A 26,931-nucleotide genomic window follows, 5' to 3' on the forward strand; every position below is an offset into this window, starting at 1 on the left:
GAATCCCATATTTGTCTTTCACAGTCAGGCCAACCTAAGCTGTACTGTGCAAGTAGGCTAATAGTAGGCCTATTCTTGAAAGATGAATTAAGCTGCCAACTGAGTCTTCTTCAGGTTGCTTGAAAGTCTAACTTTTTAAATAGAAAAACAACTAAATGGGATGTTCTAAATTCAAAATAATGCGTAAACCATATCAGAAGACCACTTTTAAGGTCTGGGAAAAATCAAAGAAGTTTTGTGTAATTACCCTTTAATTCAAGTTTGCAGGCATCTACAGTTGAAGTCGGAATTTTACATACATTTAGGTTGGAGTCATTAAAACTCATTTTTCAAACACTCCACAAATGTCTTGTTAACAAACTATAGTTCTGGCAAGTCGGTTAGGACATCTACTTTGTGCATGACACAAGTAATTTTTTCAACAATTGTTTACAGACAGATTATTTCATTTATAATTCACTGCAACTCCAGTGGGTCAGAAGTTCACATACACTAAGTTGACTGTGCCTTTAAACAGTTTGGAAAATTCCAGACAATTATGTCATGCCTTTAGAAGCTTCTGATAGGCTCATTTGAGTCAATTGGAGGTGTACCTGTGGATGTATTTCAAGTCCTACCTTCAAACTCAGTGCCTCTTTGCTTGACCTCGTGCGAAAATCCAAATAAATCAGCCAAGACCTCATAAAAAAATGTGTAGACCTCCACAAGTCTGGTTCATCCTTGGGAGCAATTTCCAAACGCCTGAAGGTACCACGTTCATCTGTACAAACAATAGTACGCAAGTATAAACACCATGGGACCACGCAGACGTCATTCCGCTCAGGAAGGAGACGCATTCTGTCTCCTAGAGATGAACGTACCTTGGTGCGAAAAGTGCAAATCAATCCCAGAACAACAACAAAGGACCTTGTGAAGATGCTGGAGGAAACAGGTACAAATGTATCTATATCCACAGTAAAACGAGTCCTATACCGACATAACCTGAAAGGCCGCTCAGCAAGGAAGAAGCCACTGCTCCAAAACCGCCATTAAAAAGGCAGACTATGGTTTGCAACTGCACATGGGGACAAAGACAGTACTTTTTGGAGAAATGTCCTCTGGTCTGATGAAACAAAAATAGAACTGTTTTGCCATAATGACCATCATTATGTTTGGAGGAGAAAGAGGGAGGCTTGCAAGCCGAAGAACACCATCGCAACCGTGAAGCACGGGGGTGGCAGCTTCATGTTGTGGGGGTGGCAGCATCATGTTGTATGGGTGCTTTGCTGCAGGAGGGACTGGTGCACTTCACGAAACAGATGGCTTCATAAGGAAGGAAAATGTATGTGGATATATTGAAGCAACATCTCAAGACATCAGTCAGGAAGTTAAAGCTTGGTCGCAAATGGGTCTTCCAAATGGACAATGACCCCAAGCATACTTCCAAAGTTGTGGCAAAATGGCTTAAGGACAACAAAGTCAAGCTATTGGAGTCGCCATCATGAAGCCCTGACCTCAATCCTATAGAACATTTGTGGGCGGAACTAAAAAAGCATGTGCGAGCAAGGAGGCCTACAAACCTGACTCAGTTACCCCAGCTCTGTCAAGAGGAATGGGACAAAATTCACCCAACTTATTGTGGGAAGCTTGTGGAAGGCTACCCGAAATGTTTGACCCAAGTTAAACAATTTAAAGGCAATGCTACCAAATACGAATTGCGTGTATGTAAACTTCTGACCCATTGGGAAGGTGATGAACGAAATAAAAGCTGAAGTACATCATAAAGTGGTGATCCTAACTGACCTAAGACAGGGAATTTCTACTAGGATTTAATGTCAGGAACTGTGAAAAACGGAGTTTAAATGTATTTAGCTAAGGTACAGGTAAATAATTATGATATCATTCAACTGTAGCACTGTTTTTTTGTGTGTGTAACAGGGAGTGAGCAAATAAAATGGCCACTGGATTTATGCAAATAATTATGATATCATTCTCCCAGATAGACATAGGCTACATTTAACAGAAGACTGTTAGGCCTATCATTAGCATCACACTATTTTTCCTATTCCTTATTTGTTTGAAAGCTGGATGTTTTACTTCATATTATTATTATTGTCTTACCTTGCTTCAAAGTACCCTATAGACAAAATCCCACCTTAGAAACATGGAGGCAATTATTTTATAAAGACTTCCTCATTATGCGTTATCCTGGTCTATTGTTTTTCTTCTAACTTTCTTTCATTGTCCAGCAGCCAAAGGTAATATTAGCAACTCGTGATAGTTTTTGCATCTTAAGATCTCCCCTCTTTCTAAATGTCTAACTTTTATTTTTAAATCTCTGTCTATGAATCAGCTCACAAGTGAGGAGTGCTTTTGAGAAGATGTTTTCTTGCTAATTGCATTTTGGAACATTCACGCATAGGCCTACCGCCGTGTGCACATTGCTGCACTTAAAATGTGAAGAAAATAATTGTTTTAAGCTAAACATTTTGATCTGTTCCATCAGCTTTCTTAATTGATACATTGTATACCTCCACTACACTACTTCAATACACATCGTGGGGATTAAGTAGTGAGTATACACAATGCCTACTGAAAAATAAGTGGGTATACAGCGTATACCTCCGTATACCCTCCACTACACCACTTGGCTCAACTAACCCTTGGCATGGCTTACCCCACTCTCCTCCACTGTATTGTATTAGTCTGACCTATATTCCCAAGCTCCTGGGCTCCCGAGTGGCGCAGCGGTCTAAGGCACTGCATCTCAGTGCTAGAGGTGTTATTACATACACCTTGGTTTGAATACAGGCTGTACCACAACCGGCTGTGATTGGGAGTCCCATAGGGCGGCGCACAATTGGCCCAGCGTTGTCCGGGTTAGGCCAGGGTAGGCCATCCTTGTAAATACGATTTTTTTATAAACTGACTTGCATAGTTAAATAAAGGTTGTTTTTTATGTGAACACGTTTTCCAAAAATTCTTAAATATCTGCTCAGAATTAAGATTCAAAGGTGCTGAAAGAATGGAGTGTCAGCTATGACATGACACCTTGAGTTTGAACATTTTTATTTGGTTATTGAACTACAGTAGGTGAAGTGGATTTGCTTCTGGTAATGGAATTACAGTGAAGGAATTACATCATGGGTCCCTGATCTGTACTATACAGAAATTGAAAAAGATAGATATGAATATCATTAAGGTGATGTATCCTGAACAGGTACATAAAGGTAGAAATATGCTATTTCCTTTTTCATATTTGGATACTGTTCTACACGCTGGCTGGTGTTGTAATGAGCTGCGCCCCAAACAAGACTACATTTGGTTGGTCTGGACCTGACCAGATCTGAAACAATCATAGATGTCTACGTTACAAATTGGGCATCACAGTACAGCACAGTAGAGCACAGTACAGTTCAGTACAGTAGAGTACAGTACAGTACAGTAAAGTAAATATGTTCAGTAGAGTACAGTACAATAAAGTACATTTGAGTAATTTATACTGTACTCTACTTTAGTGTGCTCTACTGCAATGTACTGAACTCTACTCTACTGTGCAGTACTCTACTTTTCTTTACTGTACTGTTCTGTACTGTAATGTAATGCCGGTGATGTGGATGTCGATTATGGCAGTCCCCCACACCTCTCTGATTCAGAGGGTTTGGCTTAAATGTAGAAGACGCAGTACAGCACAGTAGAGCACAGTACAGTTCAGTACAGTAGAGTACAGTACAGTACAGTAAAGTAAATATGTTCAGTAGAGTACAGTACAATACAGTACAATAAAGTACATTTGAGTAATTTATACTGTACTCTACTTTAGTGTGCTCTACTGCAATGTACTGAACTCTACTCTACTGTGCAGTACTCTACTTTTCTTTACTGTACTGTTCTGTACTGTAATGTAATGCCGGTGATGTGGATGTCGATTATGGCAGTCCCCCACACCTCTCTGATTCAGAGGGTTTGGCTTAAATGTAGAAGACGCATTTCAGTTGAATGCATTCAGTTGTACAACTGACTAGGTATCCCCCTTTCCCTTTTTCCTTTACTGTTCTCTACTGTGCTCTACTTTACTGTCCAAACTTCCGGTGTCGGTCAGTTCTCAGTGGTCGAGGATGCTTATTACTGTCAATAGGTGATAGGTGTCATAGAAGCTGTCATTAATACCCGGGAGAGGTGACATTAACTGGAGTAAGAGAGGAGTGCGAGAGTGAGAGAGACCGGCAGAGAGAGAGAAAGGGAGAGTGAGGGGCTTTCCAGACTGTTTTCACAGTCTTGCTTTTAACACCTGATGATACAGTTATGAGCTGAACATAACAGCATCCCAGTGGAAGGGAGTACAGTAGCAGGTGACCCAACTGTGGTTTGTGACTACTATGATTTCCCATTGTACCCAATTCAATTGCCGTTACAGATTTTTCAGTAATTCCGTTAGCGATTTGGTAACATAATTATGAGTTCTAATCACTTAATAAAACAAACTTGGGATCAGTAAAAACAACAGAACTAATTGGTAGGTCTACCTTTACTTGTTACCACTTCTTTGAATTTTCATTATCCTCCCTCCTCACAAGGGAGAGAAATGAGAAAAATAAGAGAGCTTGGGTCTATAAGGTAAGGTTCTAGCTATCTGCAGACAGATGATTGTGAGATAGTTGGTTTGAATGGTGTTTTTTTGCTGTGCGTGCTGTCATTCTGTGAACAAACTTTGCATCTGCACTGTTCTTCAAGTAAATGTGTTTTTGTTACATTTTCTGTGGATATTCTTAAAAGTAGTCATTGTGCATCGAGTTGTATGGTTTGTTTAACTTTGCAATCATTGTTTTTTTTGTTTGACACATTTTACATTTGAAAACCAACTCTGTGTTGAATTGTCCTCTATTAACAGTAACAGGTTCAAAATGGCATGGGGGACTAAAAACAGTGTGCAAAATATCTGGCCCATTGATGATTTCAAATGGTAGGAATTCCCATTAAAATCTCTTCAGAGGAAAGTGTGTGATTTACTGCATGTTGTTCCCACTGTGCTCTCTGTGTCCACACTGTGGTATGTATGTATGGCCTTCCCCTTCACAGGCTAGAAAATCAATTGTGATTGTGATGCCGTAGTCAGCAAAACCAGTAAATGGCTGAAGTCGGAGTGAGCACACACTGCCTGCATCCCAAATGGCACCCTATTCCCTACAAAGTGCAATCCTTTTGACCAGAGCCATATGGGCCTTGGCCAAAAGTAGCACACTCTTTAGGGCATAGGGTGCCATTTGGGATGCATACACTGTCCATGTGCTGTGTGGCACTGATTACTTCAAGCCATTCTGCTCACTCTCCCTCCACCACATAACACAGAGCTTGCCATTAGCTAATAGCTATAATACTCTGTTGCCCTAGGATATAAAACTGTACCATAGCTTGTATTATTTCAATGATCTCCTTCAAGGTCTAACATCTAATGGAATTGACAATATTGCAAATGCTTCTGATCAACAAGTTTAGGTTTCATGTATACAGCATATTATGGAATATGTCATCTTTGCTAAAGAAAAATATATATCATATAAGCCATCCAGTTTTAAAATAAAGAGCTCACTATGGGACTTTGGAAGCCAGAAACAGCTCCACTTGAAGCATTCGACATACTGTAGAACTGAAAGACAACTGCACAGGTTTGATTTAGGTATACAAGCATACCTTATTTCCCAGAACAAACTGAACGTGCTGGATGACAGAATAGACAGCTATACATAATGACATCTGTAGAAAAATGTCTAGAAGTGGCAGTAGAGGACAATTAAAAAAATACAGCTCAATTCCATATTAAAACGTGATACTGTTTCATATTTCCAAAGCAGCACAAAGATTGCAGTAATTACAAAGTTTGATGTTATTTCTAGGCTGTGGGAGCACCACAGAGTAAGGGAGCGTATTATCACAGACATGTCCGAGGTATTCATTGGCACGTGTGAGTCGATTGAGGAGCTTGAGCTTCTCTGCACTTGTACAGTATCTCAACTCTTTTGAAATTCCCCTTTTCATCCTCCAACAGCCCCTTTTGTGATTATTTCACAGAGTTCCATTTGCCCTCAAATGTGGAAAGTTTAGCTCCACTAAGTCAAATGGCTACCTATAGGATGTAAGAGACATTATGGAGGAAGTGACATACAATGCTACGGGGCTATATTCAAACAAAATCTGAAAAAAATACTTCACATTTTCTCTTATCAAGACATTTCAACCAATAATGGAGAGTGCCATGGTCAATTGAACTGAATAGTAAGGTTATTGATTTACCCTTTAGGGTAATTAATTACCTTTAAATACCTTTCAAAAGAGCATTCACACTAAAACTAACAATTGTATGCTGAAATAGAACCATGCCATTCTTGTTCCTATGGATGTCTTGTAAGAATACTAATTAGTTACCATAACAAGGTTTGTAACCCTTTGTGGGTTTACCTTTTTGACTATACCCCCCCATCTTTCAGAGATATGATTCGGCTTGAGGATGAACATTACAGGCGCACTCTACAGACAGCAAACTATCTTGCCGGGACCTCTTTTTCATTCAAATCACCTCACCATTCTAAGGTTTGACCAGGGATCACAATGTCTAATTCTAAAAATGTCACACACTCACAGGAAGTGTGCAACAAAAAGGTAAGACGGCACCAGTGAACCTGTGTGGCTTAGTAAAGCATGTCGCTTACAACGTTTAACCCACGACAGTGGGTTAAATTTCCGCTGGGGACACCCATATAAAAACGCATACATGCACTACTGGAAGTAGCTTTGGATAAAACATCTACTAATGGCATATATTACCGTTTAATGGAAATATGAGCATGCATGAGACTCATTTGCCTCCTTTCCATCTCTGAAAGGGTCTGTAGCAACATTTCTGAGGAACTCAGCAGCAGAGTCCGCATAACACTATCGCCACTGAGGGATTAGATATATATTCGAGGCCTACATTAGAGAGGCTGATGCAACATTTAAAATCTGCAATATGTAACTTTTTGGGTGACCCAACCAAATTCATAATTCTCATTGAAAGCACGTCTAAGAAGCAGGTAGATATTTTCCATAGTGCTCTATTTCAATGCTTCCCGTTCTTAAGTTTAGTTTTTGCGTCTTTTACTTTCGGTTTTGCACACCAGCTTCAAACTGTTGAAAATACAAGATTTTTGTTTATTGAAAAGATAGTACAATGATTCTCTAGTCTACACATTGCTTGTTTGGTTACATAAACTGAAACTAGGTGAACTATTAGAATTTTTACAACCAGGCAATGACGGAGCGATTTCTGCGTATTGCACCTTTAAATGGGACAACCATTTTCACAACGCTTTGAGGATAATAAACTGACCCATGTTAACATGAGATCAGATGGTCCCAATGGCCTCCGTCTCATTTGCAACACCAGTGAAGGTAGTTAGTGTTACCTGGGGAAGTATTGTAATCTCACTTTGTTATTTGAAAAAGTTTTAATATTTAAAATAATTACCTGAGATTCAAGGGACTAAAGACACATTTGGGAGCATTCCAATATAGCCTAGCCATGTGTGCTTTCTTTCTGAGATACTCAGCTTCACACCACTGAAGCAGTCTTGTTAGTCTAGCAGTCTTGTTAGTCTACATTCAGGCATAACTTTATCAGTACATTCTTATAAACTCAGCAAAAAAAGAAACGTCCCTTTTTCAAGACCCTGTCTTTCAAAGATAATTGGTAAAAATCCAAATAACTTCACAGATCTTCATTGTAAAGGGTTTAAACACTGTTTCCTATGCTTGTTCAATTAACCTTAAACAATGAATGAACATGCACCTGTGGAACGGTCGTTAAGACACTAACAGTTTACAGACGGAAGGCAATTAAGGTCACAGTTATGAAAACTTAGGACACTAAAGAGGCCTTTCTACTGACTCTGAAAATCACCAAAAGAAAGATGCCCAGGGTCCCTGCTCATCTGCGTGAACGTGCCTTAGGCATGCTGCAAGGAGACATGAGGACTGCAGATGTGGCCAGGGCAATAAATTGCAATGTCTGTACTGTGAGACACCTAAGACAGTGCTACAGGGAGACAGGATGGACAGCTGATCGTCCTCGCAGTGGCAGAGATCGGTACATCCGGACATCACACCTGCGGGACAGGTACAGGATGGCAACAACAACTGCCCGAGTTACACCAGGAACGCACAATCCCTCCATCAGTGCTCAGACTGTCCACAATAGGCTGAGAGAGGCTCGGCTGAGGGCTTGTAGGTCTGTTATAAGGCAGGTCCTCAACAGACATCACCGGCAACAACGTCGCCTATGGGCACAAACCCACCGTTGCTGGACCAGACAGGAGGGGCAAAAAGTGCTCATCACTGACGAGTTGCGGTTTTGTCTCACCAGGGTTGATGGTCAGATTCACATTTATCGTCGAAGGAATGAGCGTTACGCCGAGGCCTGTACTCTGGAGCAGGATCGATTTGGATGCGGAGGGTCAGTCATGGTCTGGGGCGGTGTGTAACAGCATCATCGGACTGAGCTTGTCATTGCAGGCAATCTCAGCGCTGTGCGTTACAGGGAAGACCATTTTAATTGAACAACACATGTAGAGACTAAGTAATTCCACAGGTTTTCATCTGTGAACTGCCTCTCAATGTGACTGGATTGAATTCTTAGAAGTGTGAAATTCCACAGTAACGGAATTATGCTGAGACTTTTCACTTTAAAATGTATGCCAAACAAAATCCTTTGATTTCCAAGTTTAACAAACCATACAACTATACAAAAACACATTTACTTGAAGAACAGTGCAAATGCAAAGTTTGGTAACATAATGACGGCACCAACAGCACAAACCGCCAATCTGTTACCAAGATTTTCATCTGCACTCTTCTTCAAGTAAACGTTTTTGTCAAATTTTATGTGTACATTTTTAAAAGTAGTCCTTGTGCATAGAGTTGTAAGGTTTGTTAAACTTTGAAATCACCCTCAGCTTAATTCATTTTCCGTGGAATTGCCCTAGTGCAATTCCCAAATGCTTATGCAAAGTTTCAACCACCTAATCTGGATTTAATGGATATGATGACTCAATCCAGATATCGGACTGATTGCGTTCACTTCCTCTTTCTCTTGTTTGCAGGAGTATTGCGGGCTACAATGGCCCATCTCAGGGTAACATATTAGGCAAACTAATGAAGACAGTATTTATTTTAGATGCACAAATATTTGTTGTTTCCATCAGCCATAGTAGGTTTTAGGCTACCACTACGATGTCACTGTGGATGTGATGAAAATCTGACAGATCAGACCTTTTCCCGGCATTATCACCCACAGGACCAGACCTCAACCGATCATGATTGTCTGAAAATGGAAGCTATAATAGGCCTGTAATGTGAGCAGTATAGTCAAAACCAAAAGCAAAAGTATTACAACTGTCTAATTGTACATTTGACACATGCTTTTTATTATTGTTGATCATGAATGACCACAAGTTGCCATAATATGCATATTCATGGAACATAGGGTGCCACTGGAACACGTGTCTGTGATTGTGAAGCAGCACAGTTCGAGAACTGAAGCAGTGGGATGTAAAAATATGCTTCTGAAGATGTGGCTCTAAAACAATTTTAGTATTCATTTCACAGTGGGACATCATGTTTGTGACTCAGAATCATCAAAGATATGGGCAATATTGACTAATAGCCTATTTTAATCCAACATGCTCATTCAACTAACGGGATAGCCTCTCAGAACGAGAGCAATAGCCTACTCTACCAGCTGATTAAAAAAGATGCTTAGACCTCTAAGAAGGTTAGAACAAGAAAAGTTTCAAATGTAGGGTAAATGCAAAGTGCATGGATATGCACAAGAGCAATGTATTAAGATTGCAGCAACATGGTTTATCAAACGCCGTGTAGACTTGTCAATGTAGACTAACAGCAATCAAGTAGGCTAACGTTACATTGTAGCAGTATATTTTCGCAGGTATCCAAATTGTAGCAGGTATGCAAAGTGTGTTACATTATAGCCTAAACGTAAGCAAAATAGTTATGTTATAGCCTAGAATACTTATATTATATGCCCAATATGTTGACTGAAAAAGAGATAGAGAAGAAAGTAGAAGTAGAAGAAGAACAATAAAAAAAACGGTTCAGGCTATGTGGAATCCCATCTCAAAACGTGTAATTGTTGTAATAAGGAATGGAATCACATGGAATGGAAACACGCGTTGGTGGAAACACGTCCAGTTTCAGTTAAACACCCCATGCCATGCATGTCTATTGCACAAATGTTGCAGGCTGCTGAACAAGAAGCAGAGGCAGGTGAGAAAATGTGTAGACTTCAATCTCTAGGCAGTAACGGACTAGGAGGACTGTACTTTCTTATTACCTTGTTCGCGTGGTAAAAGTCCAACGAGCTTAGACAACTTGGATCAGAACCCACACTTGACGGTGGCGCAGGATAAAATCTCACGTCCATATCAGGTTCTGCGAGACTGACGGCATGAAATCCGTTTCAGTGTCTTTGACTCACTCTATTGCTTAGCCAAACAAATTAAGAAATAAGTAAAGAAATAAAAAGGGGTTGAGTTTTCTGTGCACTCTGTGCACTCTTCCCTCACATCCGTTTGCGGTCGAACTTCTGCACCAACTCGCGTCCTAGTGATGAACAGTCCTTTTTTTTCGCTTACTAGAGCGCGTCCGCTTTGGAGAACCAAAACAGTTATCACTTAACGGTAGAACAAAAATAACAGCACATATGCAGATTAGTTATACTATTAAGTTAGGCATACTCCAGAACAAATGAAATAAAATGTTCCCCCTTGGTTTATTTAAAAAAGCATAAGATGAGTTCTCTGAATATGTTTGTTTTTTCCCGTTGTTCTCATACTCCATAGGCTTTGTGGCGGAGGTGCATATTCATGCATTGATTCCAGGCAATGGTTCGAGGACAGAGAAGTGGTTGGACTGTTCTTCACCATATGCCATGCGACCTCTACTGATAATAAATGGGAAAGAGGAATGGAGGGAAAGGGGGGAGGGGAGGTTGGTGGCTGCCTTGGCAACCGCTCTCCTTTCTGCAACTGCGCGTTTCAGATTAGCAATGTAGTAGTGTGCAGGGCTCTGCATTATAAAGCACACACAGATTATCCTATACAGTATATTGCGTTCCAAAGGTTCCATTTGCTTTATTTAGTGTGCCAAGCCGAAATGCATGAGGATCCACAGTCTGCATTCAATGCAATGTTTCGTCAACATACATGTTGATTTAAACACAAACCTCTGTATAGAAATATAGAACTATGAACCTATAGAATTCCAAACAGTACACAAATATAAAGGTTTGGGTATACACAGCAACTATTACACATCGACCAAGGACACAAACAGCTGTAATGAAATGAAATGTTACTGCAAAAAGCTGATTGAGCTCTTGGCATTGTTTTATTTTTATGTAAAAGATAAAACAATGTTGCCTTAAAACAACCAATGTTATTTCAGACGAAGCAGAGGAGGGTTTGCATTCTTTCCCATTTTAGCAATGATTATGAAGTTAACAATTGTTATATGGTATATAGAGGCTATGTCTAAATCGATCACAACAAAAAGGCATCATGGGAAATGACTTTGGAATGTTAAAAGTAGGCTAATAGGAATGGCTATTGGCTATTATCATGCTTTGTCTAAGATCGACATTATTTTTGATATGTTTTGCCAATTGTGCTTGCATGTATACAGATAATATAATGGTATAGCAATTGGCACCACTTTTGTCAAAACAATAACAGATGTATGAGTATGGAGTATGTTTAATGACTAGCATATATGAATATAAATACATTGATTATTAAGTCTCGTTACTGATTAGTGACATGAGTTGTGATAAACATTTTACATTCTCAAAGGAGTGCAAAATATGCACAGGAGCTACATATTATATTGGCAATTGAGTGCAAATGTATAGGGAAAGGTTGAAAGAGCTAGCTCCCTTTGACAGCTCACTGAATTTGATGGATAGCACTCCCTTGCCCTGTGATGTGCATGCACATTTGATGTTGAAATTGCCTATCCGTGGGACCATTGTCTTTCAATCATGTCAAGGCAAAGTACAGATTACACTTTGCAGTGTTGTGTTATTATCATACCACTGTAGATCCATGCACCATATGCACAAAATGGTTTATATGTTCATATAAAGTAGGTAAATATTTCAGGTGCCCATTGTCAATGTATTGTTGGTTGCAGCATTAAAAAAGAATCCTTCCAGACTAGTCCTTAGAATTATTATGATTTGCATTTACTGATAGTAAAAACATGAAAAGAGTATGGATCTGAATAAACATTTTATTTTGTAGTAGGCTATATGTCATAATGTTATATTGACAGCATGATTATGATTGGTTGTGGACCTGTTCCGTTCTCGACCCAATAGTGCATGCCCGTTGTTTAGTATGGACCTGACTGTGTAGTTGTGCTTTACCACTGTCAGCACACACAGAGTTAACCCCGTGGCCCAGTGCCATAACTTCATGGGAATGGAATGTGGAGTGCTGTATGTATAGAGCTCCCTTCCCAGAAGCCTTCACTGCCCACCGAATGCTAATGATCAGTATTATTGAAGCACAATTGATGTGCTAGCAACCAAACAAGAGAAACAAATTTCTACAAAAGATTTATTGTTCTTTAATTACTGAATGCCCAATGGCAATTAATGGAACAAACTACACTAGCTACTTTAATGCTAAACAAAATAAGATGTGAATGAAAGAAAACAATAGTAAAGATGAAAGCTGGATAACGTATTTTCGCTCGCTGTATTGCTTCTGCCAAATAATGCAAAAAATATTCATCAAGTTGACATCTTCACTGAGACAGGTTATTATAATACTACAATTTCTTCATTAAGCAGACAGTCTTATCCAGAGGGGTTATGGGGTCAAGGTCACATCGACAGATTTTTCACTTAGTTGGCTTGGGATTCAAACCAGCAACCTTTCGGTTACTGGCCCAACGATCTTACCTGCTACTCTACTCCCCATACTATGCCGCCCCATACTATGCCTCCCCATAGTATGCTGCCCCTTTACTATGCCTCCCCATACTATGCCGCCCCATACTATGCCTCCCCATACTATGCCGCCCCATACTATGCTTCCCATACTATGCCTCCCCATACTATGCCTCCCCATACTATGCCACCCCATACTATGCCGCACCATACTATGCCGCCCCATACTATACTTCCCCATTCTATGCCACCTCATACTATGCCACCCCATACTATGTCCCATTATCTCACACCACTGTCTGTATAATGATTTGGTAACTAGTACATTTAAAAAATATATAAATTAACTATATTTAACTAGGCAAGTCAGTTAAGAACAAATTCTGATTTACAATGACGGCCTACCCTGGCCAAACCCTAACCCTGACGACGCTGGGCCAATTGTCCTATGGACTCCGAATCACGGCCGATTGTGATACAGCCTGAAATAGAACCAGGGTCTGTAGTGATGCCTCTAGCACTGAGATGCAGTGCCTTAGACTGCTGCGCCACTTGGGAGCCCTGAATGCAAGTATCTTGCAAACTGCTGCTTCATTGCAAACTCTTGCTTCACCATTTTGTTTTTCAGTTACACTTTACACAAACTTCAACTTATAATAGATTTATAGGATATTTCTAAAGTATTAATTAGCTAGATCTGCATAAAGGATGTATAGTCTAAGTAGTGTCTACTTTAAGATCTGTATAAAGGATGCATAGCCTATGTAGTGTCTACTTTAGATCTGCAAAAATGATTAATGGACAGTGTGAAAAGAGAGGCACATATTGTGAGTGATATAACACTGTATGCACATTTCAGCACATTTCAGCACATTTCAGTGATGCCCTGAAAATGTTATTCCACTTAATGTTCTGGATAAGCACAGCGCACGTTGGACAATTACATTTAATTGTTTGTTTTCTGTCTGTGTCTATAGCTTGCACAAGAACATCAGGACTCGTGATTTCACTTCTCACAGAGCAATTAGTTGATGGCAACATCAAGCTGCCCTTGACGTCTTTTCAAGGTACTGAACAGAACAGCACATTCCTAGAACATGTCTTCTATTTAATTTCCCACTGAGTTCTATACTGAGTATGGTTTGTCACCTAAATGGCTTTGGAGTAACACGTATTTCATCAAATCCATCAAAAACCTCTGGAACTAGGAAGCTGTTCCAGAAAGCAGGATCAATTAGTTAGCGAGCTAATTTTATTAAGATCTTAAATAAACTCCAAATGTCCTGCTCCTGTTCAAAATATATAAACTACTTACAGTATATACCCTTTACAAACCCTTTATAAGGGATGCCTTAAAAAGCTAGACTTAGCTATACGAAATTAGCATTAGCAGTGGAACAAAAGTGTACCAAACACGTTTCAGCCCAGCTTAAACAACAAGGGAACAAGGTGCTAGACTGAGGAGTATTAGCAGTATTGGGCTGACTTTAACCACAACAAAGAGCACAAAGCGAGAGGCTAATCTTCTCTGATTGCACATGCACAGATACTTTTAAACAGTATGTGTGGGTGGTGATGAGTGAAGCCTTTTGACTCAAACTCGACAATATCATTATCCAAAACCTCTGGCCGCACTGATGCCCGTTTACTGCAAAGTGTTATGAGGATGTCATTATTGGTGGTGCATGGTGCCAGGAAATATTACAACACATCTATCTCTACAAACTGTCAAATCTCTCCATTAAAAGTTAGTTTTTTTGCACTTTCGCTAACCCTAACCTAACCCTTTTTTATAACCTTAACCTAATTATCCTAACCTGCTACGTTAATTCTCCTAACATGCTGCGTAAGTTAATTTGATAAAACATTTCAATCGGAGGACTGGCTCGTTGTATTGGCTCATTGTAATGTGCCGTCTTCCCTTCACTTGCCTCCACTGACCGGAGTCTAGCCATGACCGGAGTCCTGGGAAGAGCAGAGTAACTGACCTTTGACCCCAGTGTAGAAGGTCACGGGTTACCCTGTGTGTTCTACAGGGGCATGGGAACCAATCTGAAGCCTTCAGTGAGTCAACATTCTGGTCACATAGTATAAACAAAGGCTGAAATAACTCATAACTCTGCAGTTAGATGTCCATGGAAGGAGAAGAGGAGCATTAGTGTCTCTCCAGTCAACTTTGGATATTGTGTTTCCTACACACGTTGATATTTGTATCAATCTGTCCCCTCTGTCTGCTTTCTATCGGACCGCGTCATACACCAGTGGAGGCTAGTGAAGGGAAGACGGCACATTACAATGAGCCAATACAACGAGCCAGTCCTCCGATTTAAAGTGACACTAGCCACCACTGCCTTACCACTGCCATATACCCAGACAGCTCTAGTTTGGGCTCCATTCACAAGGTTATGCACTACATCCTCCAGAGGTCAACAACCGCTCCCATCCTCCTTTGCAGGAGATGTAGGTTTAGGACTTAATGCCACTAACATCTGAACCACCAAGATATTCAATCCAGTAGGGGTTTTACCCCTGATACATTGCGTAATTCTACATGAAAAGGAGAAGTAGGTTAATTAAACATCCATGAACATTACAGAGATTATGTAATTTCTCTGATCTCATGTCTTCATTATGTCATCCTCATCTACCTTGAAAATGACCTTCAATACAGGCAAATTTTGGCAAATCTTTATTTGATAAATTAGGGATGCAATATCTGCCTCTGCATGCAGGATAGACTGAAGAAAGACAGAGGAGCTCCTTTTAAAAATGACCCAGTTTGTCAGTCCAACCACGTTTCATTTACCACTTCATTTGAAGGAAATTGAAGCGACTACTTTAATTGCTTAGCTTTTCAGCTCTCGTTGTGGAGTGTGTATAACCAGTCCGAATGTTTTCACATATTAAAATGCCAACTTGTAAAAAATAGTATGGTTGTTTTTTTAATCTACTAAACCAAATCTCCAGAAAAGAACCTAAACCACAATGCAAATTTATGACATTAGCTTGTAAAAAAATTATGACAACGATCACACTTAACCATGGATTTGTTACAGTAATGCCAGAACCCTGAATGGGTTAAGTTGAGGATAAATTATAAGATAACATCTGAACATGTTTTCTATATGACCCAGCCTGGTAAACGTCAGTACTTTGTAAAGCACTTGGGATTTTTCACATGAGAACACAGCATAATTTCAGCAGTGGAATGATGATTCATTTTTATATAAAGAAAGCCAAACATCTATATAATCATGTCCCTTTCAAGCGAGCAATTAAGAGCACTTTTGAGGGGCCAGAATCAAATATGTTTCCATCTAGAGAAAAAACCACTAAGGTAATTTGGATGATGTTAATACCTAAAAGCATTGTGTTATAGATGTTGCTATAGGAATACACTTTCTGCTATTACTCTAACAAAATGCTAATAGTTTAGAGTGTAGGTACTTCATTTTTGTCAATGATTTATGTTGACAAATGATTATGAACAGACACATACAGCCCAAACACCAAAGCTATCAATTGTTAAACCACCTTATGTCATTCCTGGCTTCCATCCAGTTTCATTGGGCAAAAACAGGAGAAATGAATAGGGACATGCAAATGGGGAGCGATGCTTTGGGCAGTGTTTTAAAGATGTACTGTATTTAATCTAAAAATCCTGGATTATTAACCTGAGGGGCAGCATGTGGCACATCTGGTGTTTGGTCATGTCCTGGGCTTAATTCAATTCCCTCTGCCCTGGTTAACTCCCCCTTGCAGACTTGCTAGGGCTGAATAGTTAAAAGAAATACAGAACAAAACACAAATTATTTACCAATTCATCTAATGAGCATGTTGTCAGTGTGACTTTTACAAAGATCCCAAAATATAAATGTTCTACAGGGTTTAACCTATCATGTTTTACCTCAAATGTTCACAAGTACAAAGGTTGTAGTCAGGTTGAAGAAATAGGGCAGGGAGGGAGTGTCTTACATACAGTATATCAGGGGCGAGTGGTTTTGGAGGGAGATTTCATTTGATTTTTAGGACATGTTTAGCCATAGGAACTTTATAAATTGTTACACCAAGGATTTCCACATTCTGGCACATACTCATACTGTAATACATTGGTTGACACAAAAGCCTGTCAATTTGAATCATTTAACCCAATGAATCCAACTCTAATGGCGGTGCATTTTAGACTTCTAATGCCTTTTACTCATTGTGTGTTTGAGCTACAGCTTGGATTATACCGTATGATTTTTCTATTTCTTCTGCATCCGACGGTACCAACCGGTAGTCTGTGTGATTAACGGGGGGCTGCCCTAGAGTGGTGTTTGTGAGACAAGGGTGGATTCCAAAGGGGGCCGGACCGGGTCTTGTATACAAACATGTCTGTAGAGTCCGAATGGTTTGAGGTACAAACTATTAAAAGCTATCACGAACATGCACATGTAACCTGTTTTGCTCTACGACGCTCACAAGCTACACAGGAGTCGTTAGAAGGTAAGGGGTTCTTCAACATAGAAAATCATAGGAAATCCCAGAAAACATTATGTTGTCATAACATAGTTGCTGTCACAAACTCAAGTCAGATAAATGAAAAGCCAATATTTTTTTGCTGGGATCTTGGGACTGATAGGGCTAAAAGCCTGTAAAAGTGAAATAATTAAATGAATCTATTTGAAGGACAATCCATTGGATTCAGAGTTTCAGGATAAAACCTGTGAACGTGCATGGTAGTAGAATGGAATGTTAACCTTGTATACATTAACTCATGTTAATATGATTGAAACTAAATATTTTCCTGTGATATCATAATGTACAATCCCATTCTAATCCAAGTCCATCAGTGTATTAAAATGGCCAGCACTTACAGTGAGAGAATAGCGGCTATTGAAACCAATGAAGCACATTTATGGCCATGGTCAAGCATTGAATGCTAAAATACAAGCTCATTCCTGTGAAATCCTATCACAGTCCATTAGTGCAAATTCTTGTGATTCCTTTCCAGTGTTGTTCATCCATGGAAGGCGATTACATCAAAAACATTGACTAGTCCATGTTCCGCACCTAGTCCAGGATCCACACGTGGAATAGCCTGCAGCCATTCTCTTAATTTGTCATGTTTATAAAAGTTTGTAATGTGCAAAATTGTTAAATAAATGTTTCATCAGTAGTATGATGATTTTGTAACGTTTATTGACTGAGTGGATAAACGTGTTTACATTACAGGTGCTTACAGTAGCTACTGTAGCTAGCTAGCTACATTAGTGAAAAATAGGGAAATGCTAGCTAGCTAGCTTTACCAACCTGTTAGTATGTTTTATTAACTAAAACAGTTATTGATTTGAATCTGAATAGTTTTAATATAAATCTTTGTCAAATCCATTAAAGAAAATTCAAACTGAAACATTCTCCCGTCTCCTTATTTCTCCTGACCAGCCTATTGTCTGCAAAAAAGGTCAATTCACTATACATTACATTGCCTTGTAAATACATGTATATCCCTTGTAACAACATTGTAATTACAATGTAACTAAAATCTAAAAAGGTTATACTTAATGTTCTCCTGTCTCCTAATTTCTGCTGACCAGCCTATTGTCTGCTAAGGTTGTTACATTGTAACTATATAGTCATTATAAAAGTTATACCCTACTGGGTTTCACTTTACAATAAATTGCTTGCTCTTGAATAGGTACATGATAATTACAAATATATCCTATGCAACTGCATTGTACTTGGATTCGGAATAGCCTTTGAGCCATGTCATAACATAGAAGTAAACAAATGGAAAATTACCGGTAGTTAATGACAGGGTGTACCCTGTTACAATTGTTGTTCAAATTTAACAGGTGACTTGAAATGTGTAATTACAAGACATCAGTTACATAGTAAAACAAGAAAATGTGTCATAACATAATTCATTACACATATGGAATAACCATCAGCAAGTGGATGTGTAATTATACGTTCCTTGTTACAATTGTGTAATAACTACAACCCGTGTAATTACATAGTAACACCTATGTAACATTAAAAATTGAGTAGTTCTCATATGTGTCCTATTTGACACATGTACACATGTTTGAATTGGAAATGCATTTTTTGCATATCTCACTCTCCCTGAGACACCCTCGGAGAATGGAGTCACAGCCAGAGTCTGCCATTATGCCAACCCTGGAGTAATTAGGGTTAAGTGCAGTGCTTACTTTGTCACCTTGTCGGCTAGGGGATTCGACTAGCGACCTTTCGGTTGCTGGCCCAACGGTCTAACCGCTAGGCTACCTGCTTTCCCACTACTATTTATTTATTTATTTACACTACTATTTAACTACTATGTTGTTACTACATGTATTACTGTCTTAATTACATAGTAATAGGGGCAACTTAATGTAAAGTATTGCCTTTTTTTGGAAAACAAATAAAGCTACTGTAGATAAGGTACCTGCGTTTGAAATATCACTGACATGAATGGCCATTACATGCTAGGTGTTGAATCATGTTTATCATAGCATTTTGCTTGGAATATGATGCATACATACAGTGCCTTGCAAAAGTATCCACCCCCTTGGTGTTTTTCCTATTTTTTTTGCATTACAACCTGTAATTTAAATATATTTTTATTTGGATTTTATGTAATGGACATACACAAAATAGTCCAAATTGGTGAAGAGAATTTTAAAAATAACTTGTTTCAAAAAACAAAAAAAATTCAAACTGAAAAGTGGTGCGTGCATATGTATTCACCTCATTTGCTATGAAGCCCCTATATAAGATCTGGTGCAACCAATTACCTTCAGAAGTCACGTACAATTGTAGTCGGAAGTTTACATACACTTAGGTTGGAGTCATTTTTCAACCACTCCACAAATTCTTGTTAACAAACTATAGTTTTGGAAAGTCGGTTCGGACTACTATGTGCATGACACAAGTAATTTTTCCAGCAATTGTTTGCAGATTATTTCACTTATAATTCACTGTATCACAATTCCAGTGGGTCAGAAGTTGACATACATTAAGTTGACTGTGCCTTTCAACAGCTTGGATAATTCCAGAAAATGATGTCATGGCTTTAGAAGCTTCTGATAGGGTAAGTGACATCATTTGAGTCAAGGTGTACCTGTGGATGTATTTCAAGGCCTACCTTCAAACTCAGTGCCTCTTTGCTTGACATCATGGGAAACATTTTAAAAAATCAGCCAAGACCTCAGAAAAAAATGTGTAGACCTCCACAAGTCTTGTTCATCCTTGGGAGCAATTTCCAAATGCCTGAAGGTACCACGTTCACCTGTACAAACAATAGTACGCAAGCATAAACACCATGGGACCATGCAGAAGTCATTCCACTCAGGAAGGAGACGTGTTCTGTCTCCTAGAGATGAACGTACTTTGGTGCGAAAAGCGCAAATCAACCTTGCGAAGATGCTGGAGGAAACAGGTACAGATTTATCTATACCCACAGTAAAAGGAGTCCTATATCGACATAACCTGAAAGGCCACTCAGCAAGGAAGAAGCAACTGCTCCAAAACCGCCATAAAAAAAGACAGACTACGGTTTGCAACTGTACATGGGGAGAAAGATCATACTTTTTGGAGAAATGTCCTCTGGTCTGATGAAACAAAATAGATGGTATCATGAGGGAGGGAAATGATGTGGATATATTGAAGCAAGATCTCAAGATATCAGTCAGGAAGTGAAAGCTTGGTCGCAAATGGTTCTTTCAAATGGACAATGACCCCAAGCATACTTCCAAAGTTGTGGCAAAATGGCTTTATCCTGAAAGTCTTTGTGGGTGCTATTCAGATGAACTTTGAGGTTGGTAGAGTTTTCCCTTTTATCTCTGTTCCACACACACTGCCATCTTCTGGCACTACAATACATTTTATTTGGTCCTTTCCAGCAATGTACTCAAAATAATCCCATACGGGTCTTTGCCTTTTGCGACCGACCTTTGCTGATGTTGGGTTTGCTATCACCATTGTTCACAGCTATTGTTCACGTTCATGCTTCGCGCTCACCCTCATATTTCTTTCCTGTTAGCTACTGATAGCTTGTGATAGTGAAGCACAAGTTAGGCCTATTTGTAACATTGCCATCTACTGGTAGCATTTATCTGCCCGATTCGGAAGCTCGAAAACCCTATTAGAAAAAAATAGTTTGAAAACGCCATTCGATTGTTTTACCTTCCCTCATTCACTCAGTATCTTCCTGTCATGAAATGGCTGTTATGAAATTTGCCCATTAAAGGGAAGGTAACATGAGGCTTGAGTGCATTATATAAGCTCACTTAATGTTAAAAACATACAGTATTGCTATTCATAGAATGGATATTGGACGGGAAAGGGTTTCATTGCACAATGTAAAAACTGGATGGAGAAAATAGTCTTCCGTTGGATCAAGTTGCCTTGAGTGTAAAAATGTAAGCTTTATCAACGCTTCTTGAACTGTAAGGCTGTGCCATGAATTGTCTCCTTGTAGAGAACAGGGCGGACAGAGTGCGTGTATGCTGAACATCACTGCGAGAACAATGAATACAGAGTGCGAATTATACCGTGACATTTGGGGTGGTCTCAATTTTTATCATGGGAACTCCCTTCTTTTTTTTCTCTTCTTTTTTTTTTACGGTAAAAATGTATTACCTTTTAATGTGGCATGAACAAAACCAGTCATGATGTTTCTATCTGATTGTCAAACAAATCACTTCAAAAAGTAAGCTACCTGCTCACATTTGTCCACTCTTAGATAATTACAGCATCCAAACAGAGCACAGTGCTCCCGCCAATAATTGGTTCAAACCATGACAGAGAGGTGGAGTGTTTAATTTGGAACACGTTTTTATTTTCATACCACGTTAGCACCACAGACTTGCATGTTAAACAAAAAGGAGAATGGTTAAATTAGCAATATTTAGGTCTCACCCCCGAAAAAAGTATAATAATGTGCACACTGAATTAATAGATTAATAAAATATGGCAATGCGAGGTGGGAACAACGATATCCTTTTAAAAGTAATTTCACCCACCCACCAACCAACCAACCCACCAACCAACCAACCAACCCACCCTCTCTCTCTCTCTCTCTCTCTCTCTCTCTCTCTCTCTCTCTCTCTCTCTCTCTCTCTCTCTCTCGCTCTCTCTCTCTCTCACACATTTACACATACACACACACACACACACACAAAAACATTTTCAAGGGTGAGAGTGTTACAATGCCATTACCACTGAACACAGAATCTGGGGGAGGGAGGGGGGTAAATCCATCAGATTTGATGGCATGGTGATGTAATGTTCTCTCCCACCACAGCTTAGAGAAAAGAGACCACATCAACACTATTCACCATTCTCTACACACAACGACCACGGTATTCACTTGCCTAACATTTCTCTTTACGTACATAACACCCAATCAAATTAGTTTAATCATGAAACCCCTCTCTTTGACATTCATATCGGGTTGATTGCTAAACAAATACACATTACTAACACACAGCCCCATTCACATAATTTGACTATTTTAGATCTGTTTGCTGAAATGTCACACAAAACCATTGAATGCCACGGTAATGCACTGCACAGAAAGGTATGAAAACAAATTATTCCCATACAGGAAATAGGCATGGATTTAATGTCTGAAAGCCACAGCTGCTTGGCAAGCACAAGCCAGCTCCTTTTGTCTTCTATCTTCTTCTGTAATGTGCACAGGTGCTGCTTAATTCAATTGGAGAATGTTGCCATGGTTTTACATTAATATATTTCCATGTTACCATTACAACTGTTGTCATGGAGATCATATGACCTATTTGAACCAAAAAAAGACATGGATTGTATGGGGGTATTGCATTCATTCCTGTCTTCATGTCAAGTTACATGTTAATATTTGAATCATATTAAAATATAAAATCATATTGTTCCTCCATCAAATCATGCAGAAATATGTTCGTACATCATTAAAAACACAATTATGTGACAATGTTTACCATCTCAATGTTCACTCTCCCTCCATTGTTATTGGAATCACTAATGACAGTGAAAACTATTTTCCAAAATGTCCCATATTGTTAAATATTACCCTACTAATAAATACTGGATTTTCAGTATGACCATGACTGAATGCATTTGAATCAGCACTGAATAAGCGACCTCAGCAAGAAATGAACAAGCTAATCATGTAAAAAGGTTTTTCTGAAATGAAATCGAGGCTTCGTGAAATCATTATGTTGATCTTCATCTTTTTTTTTACATACCTACTGTATCACCACTCACAATAAAGACAGATACATTGGTTTAGACAAATAAAGTAATAGTATATTTTCACTAAATTATTACCTCTCCACATACCATTACTGGTTCTTTCAATCAATTTAACAACGTTATGTAGGAGGATATTTTTAAAAATCCAGCCATTATGGAGGTTGATGAAATGCATTTTTTGGTTATTGGATGTTTTTTCTCTTTGTGTACACTCATGTACGCCCTTGCTAGATTCAAAGTCACCTTGTTATCTCTTTCTGCTTTGTTCACCATGCACTGTAACTCATTATATTTCTATAGAAGATAAAACAGTATATTTACTTTTTATATATTTCAAATGTTGTAATTCAGAATGACTTGCAGTCAGAGTACCCACATACATTACTGCTTGCTCAGTTGAACGATTGCATAGAAATCTCAGTAACTGTATATTTGAACATATTGGTAGTGAGTGGAAACGTGGCAAGCGTTATACAGTAAGTATAACAGCAAGCGGCAGCATGTTGGTATCTAGGTTGGGGGTAAAATAGGACCAGGGTTCAAGCAGTGTAGCATAAACTTGTAGCACAGGAAGTCAGTAATACTGTTGTGCAGGTCCCAAGGCTGGGACCTCCCATCTACAACAGCGCAACTGAGGCATCCAGCAATTCCACTGTAGGGTTACAGGGCTGATTGTGTCCTCTAGAGTCTAAGCCTCTAGATAGTGATATCTACTGTACTAAGCTAACATACTGTATGAAATTGTTTTAAGATGGTCATACCATAAACAATTTAGCTATTTGATTTAGAATTTTAGGACCCCTGTAGGTCAAAAAATAAATAATAATAATAATAATTTGAATTTGGCCTTACTACTATTAGCCCAACATAATTAATAACACAGTCATACATAGCAAAACTGATAGTAAAAAAAAATCTATCAAAAGGAAGTATGTTTTGAAGTGTGTTTCGTATATATCTGAGAGATATAAGAAAGCACAGGACGAAGAATGACCCATACCTTGATAATGTGGAAAGACCCTATTCACTTCCAGTCATTTTTATCGCACAATCACCTGATGACCTTCTGAGGATTCTTGTGAAGCTTGTGGGAGTCGTAGAGCAAAGCTAGTTCAAACCGTTCAGACTTTACAGATGTTTTCGTGAGAAGACCTGTTTCCGGGATGTCTCCTGGGGCTGGTTGCACCAGTTGGGTGTCAAAAAGTTGGTCTTAAAAGATATGGATCAGAATTTACACCTGATTTACCTACCAAAAATAAAAGCCGATCCGCCTTCTGCAGTGGCTGTACAGCATTTATAGTGATGCGTCCACCCAGAAGTCAGAGCATTCATGCTTCGTGAGCTTCGGGGTGCTGTCATGCGCTTCCAATAAATTGGTCTGCACCACACTGCTCGTAGTGATAGCCATCCAGCTAATTACGAGCAACTGGCTAAACAAAAAGACCTTACCTCTTCTGAGATGCCGGAGTCCGTTTCCCGGTGCTGAACATAGGAGCTCAGCCAAGATGGTTGCACGGTTTTCCCACCTGCATCTCCATCCCGAATCTCCCCATTGGCCCCCCAGCAAAATGTGCCTGCATTTAGGCTATTGTTAATGTGTATTTCACACTATGTTGAGGTAAAAAAATGAATTATAATGATTGTATAGATGTAAACCCCAATACATGACTATCAACACCGATTTCTGTATGCTAGCTACGCTACCAGCGTATACAAACAGGAGTTAACATTTAGCAGTAACTTCTTCTAAACCTGAAAAGCTACAACTTCTAAAGCAGCGAAATCAAATATCCACTTTCTTAGATCAGATATGTTGTATGTGCGCCAATCCAGCATCCTTCTATCCGCCAATGGTCTGCATTCCATTGAACTCTTTCCCCATTGCCTCCCCAATCTTTTTACAGGAGTTCATACTCATTTTGGGGTCTTTCAAATCCCTACACGAGGTATCATAAAGATGTATTTTATTTGTAAACTTGTTCTGATAGACTTTCATCAAAGTTTTCTAGGTTTAATGTCAAGGAAGTTGTCAAGGAAGTGAGTTTGTGTTTATACAGGATGCACCACCCCCACCTACCATCAACCAATCATGTCAATGCAGAGCTATACGGAGCCCTCCGCATTGTTCCAAAATGTGCAAGTTTGCATGGCATCACCGTACAGAGCTAGTTTTGGCCTCTAGATTTGGCCGGCACCTCCAAACCGCATTTCCAGGATCAAACCTAAATCGGCTTTAAGACTCGTCATAGCTAAGTCTCGTTCATGAGATTTGATGCTTCATAATGATGGTTAATAGGCAGTGCCCGTTACTAGGCAGTGCCCATCCTCGTGGCAGTTCCTAAACATTGCGAGGCATGTCAGTTTGCCCATCACTTCGCAAAGCCCACCACTATGCATGCACATATTTTTTAACCACAACTGGATGGATCATTCAATAATTACTGTGGGAATGAATATCACTGAATGACGAATAAAGTAGGCTAATGCTATTGAAGGCATTTATCATACTGTTGTTTACTCAAAATCCCAAAGTCATCCAACGTTTTAAATACTTTAAAGCACTAGTCGTGTCACGTGTGCTGTCGACCATAATTTCAGCACCATTATGATTGGGACAGCGTTATCACGCTGCTTTGAGACGAGTGGGGACTTGTCATGATAAATCAATCAAAGTCCCATTTTTGTTTTCACAGAATTAGGCTGGGAAATTGAGTGTTCATGATGATAACGTTTTGTCTAGTTTGCTCATCTGGAGGTGAAAGAAACGCACATGTCACTGACCTTAGAGATCCTTTTTATTCTCTATGTTTGGTTAGGTCAGGGTGTGACTCAGGTGGGAAAGTCTATGTTTTCTATTTCTTTATTTCTGGCCGTGTGTGTGTGTGTGTGTGTGTGGTTCCCAATTAGAGGCAGCTGTCTATCGTTGTCTCTGATTGGGGGATCACATATAAGTTGTCATTTTCCTTTTGGGTTTTGTAGGATCTTGTTTTCTGTTTAGTGTCTTAGCCTGACAGAACTGTTCGCTTTCGTTTTCACTTTTGTTATTTTGTTTGACTGTTTTTTGAAAATAAAATCATGCACACTTTCCACGCTGCGCTTTGGTCCACTCCTTTCGACGGGAGCCGTTACAGCACACCTGTTTAGGCGAGGGGTTGGCTAGCGGAGTAGAACACTTGAAAAAGAAAAGGAGAACTGCACACTCCTGGAGCTCAGATGCAATAATTCAATAACCTATTAACCAACGTTTCGACAGAAAAGCTGTCTTCATCAGGGTATTAAAATTAGGCTGGGAAATTGAGTGTTCATGATCATTTTTTGTCTTATTTGCTCATCTAACAGTGTTGTCAGAACAAAAAAAGGATCAAATAAAATCACCAAACGGTACAATGTACAAAAGTTCCTTGTTGTATAAAGTGTTGTTTGAAGTCCCAGTTATACATTAGCCTAGTATAACAGGTGGATTATTTTGCTCTTCATTTATCTGATAATCAATCAATGTGATTTTGTTTCACTGAATCTGTATATTTGGCTATTTGATCTCTGGCTGGGAAAATAATTGTAGGTGGCATTTCATCTATTTGTTTGCTAATATCTGATCAGACACATTTAGCATGCTATGTAGCATAAATCAAGTATATCGACTCACACATAGGCAACTTAAAAGCCAGAGGAGGTTATGAAATTGCTCATAGAAGGGCTATGCCCAGGTCATG

The 26,931-nt window shown here is 39.3% G+C and overlaps 1 protein-coding gene across 3 annotated transcripts in view; it reads right to left on the reverse strand.

Annotated features, from left to right (window-relative positions):
- Nucleotides 1–10,962, reverse strand: part of LOC115102620 (TOX high mobility group box family member 2-like) — a 127,984-nt gene extending 117,022 nt beyond the window's left edge. The window contains exon 1 of one of the 3 annotated variants that reach the window (XM_029622753.2): nucleotides 10,364–10,962. In XM_029622753.2, the coding sequence (XP_029478613.1) occupies nucleotides 10,364–10,453 (90 nt within the window). In that variant the 5' untranslated portion in view covers nucleotides 10,454–10,962. The remainder of the gene's footprint in view (nucleotides 1–10,363) is intronic. The other 2 variants (XM_029622754.2, XM_029622752.2) reach the window with 2 other exon arrangements.
- Between the last annotated feature and the right edge of the window lie 15,969 nt (nucleotides 10,963–26,931).

Source organism: Oncorhynchus nerka, linkage group LG20 (genome assembly GCF_034236695.1).
Source record: "Oncorhynchus nerka isolate Pitt River linkage group LG20, Oner_Uvic_2.0, whole genome shotgun sequence".
Classification (NCBI taxonomy): Eukaryota; Metazoa; Chordata; class Actinopteri; order Salmoniformes; family Salmonidae; genus Oncorhynchus; species Oncorhynchus nerka.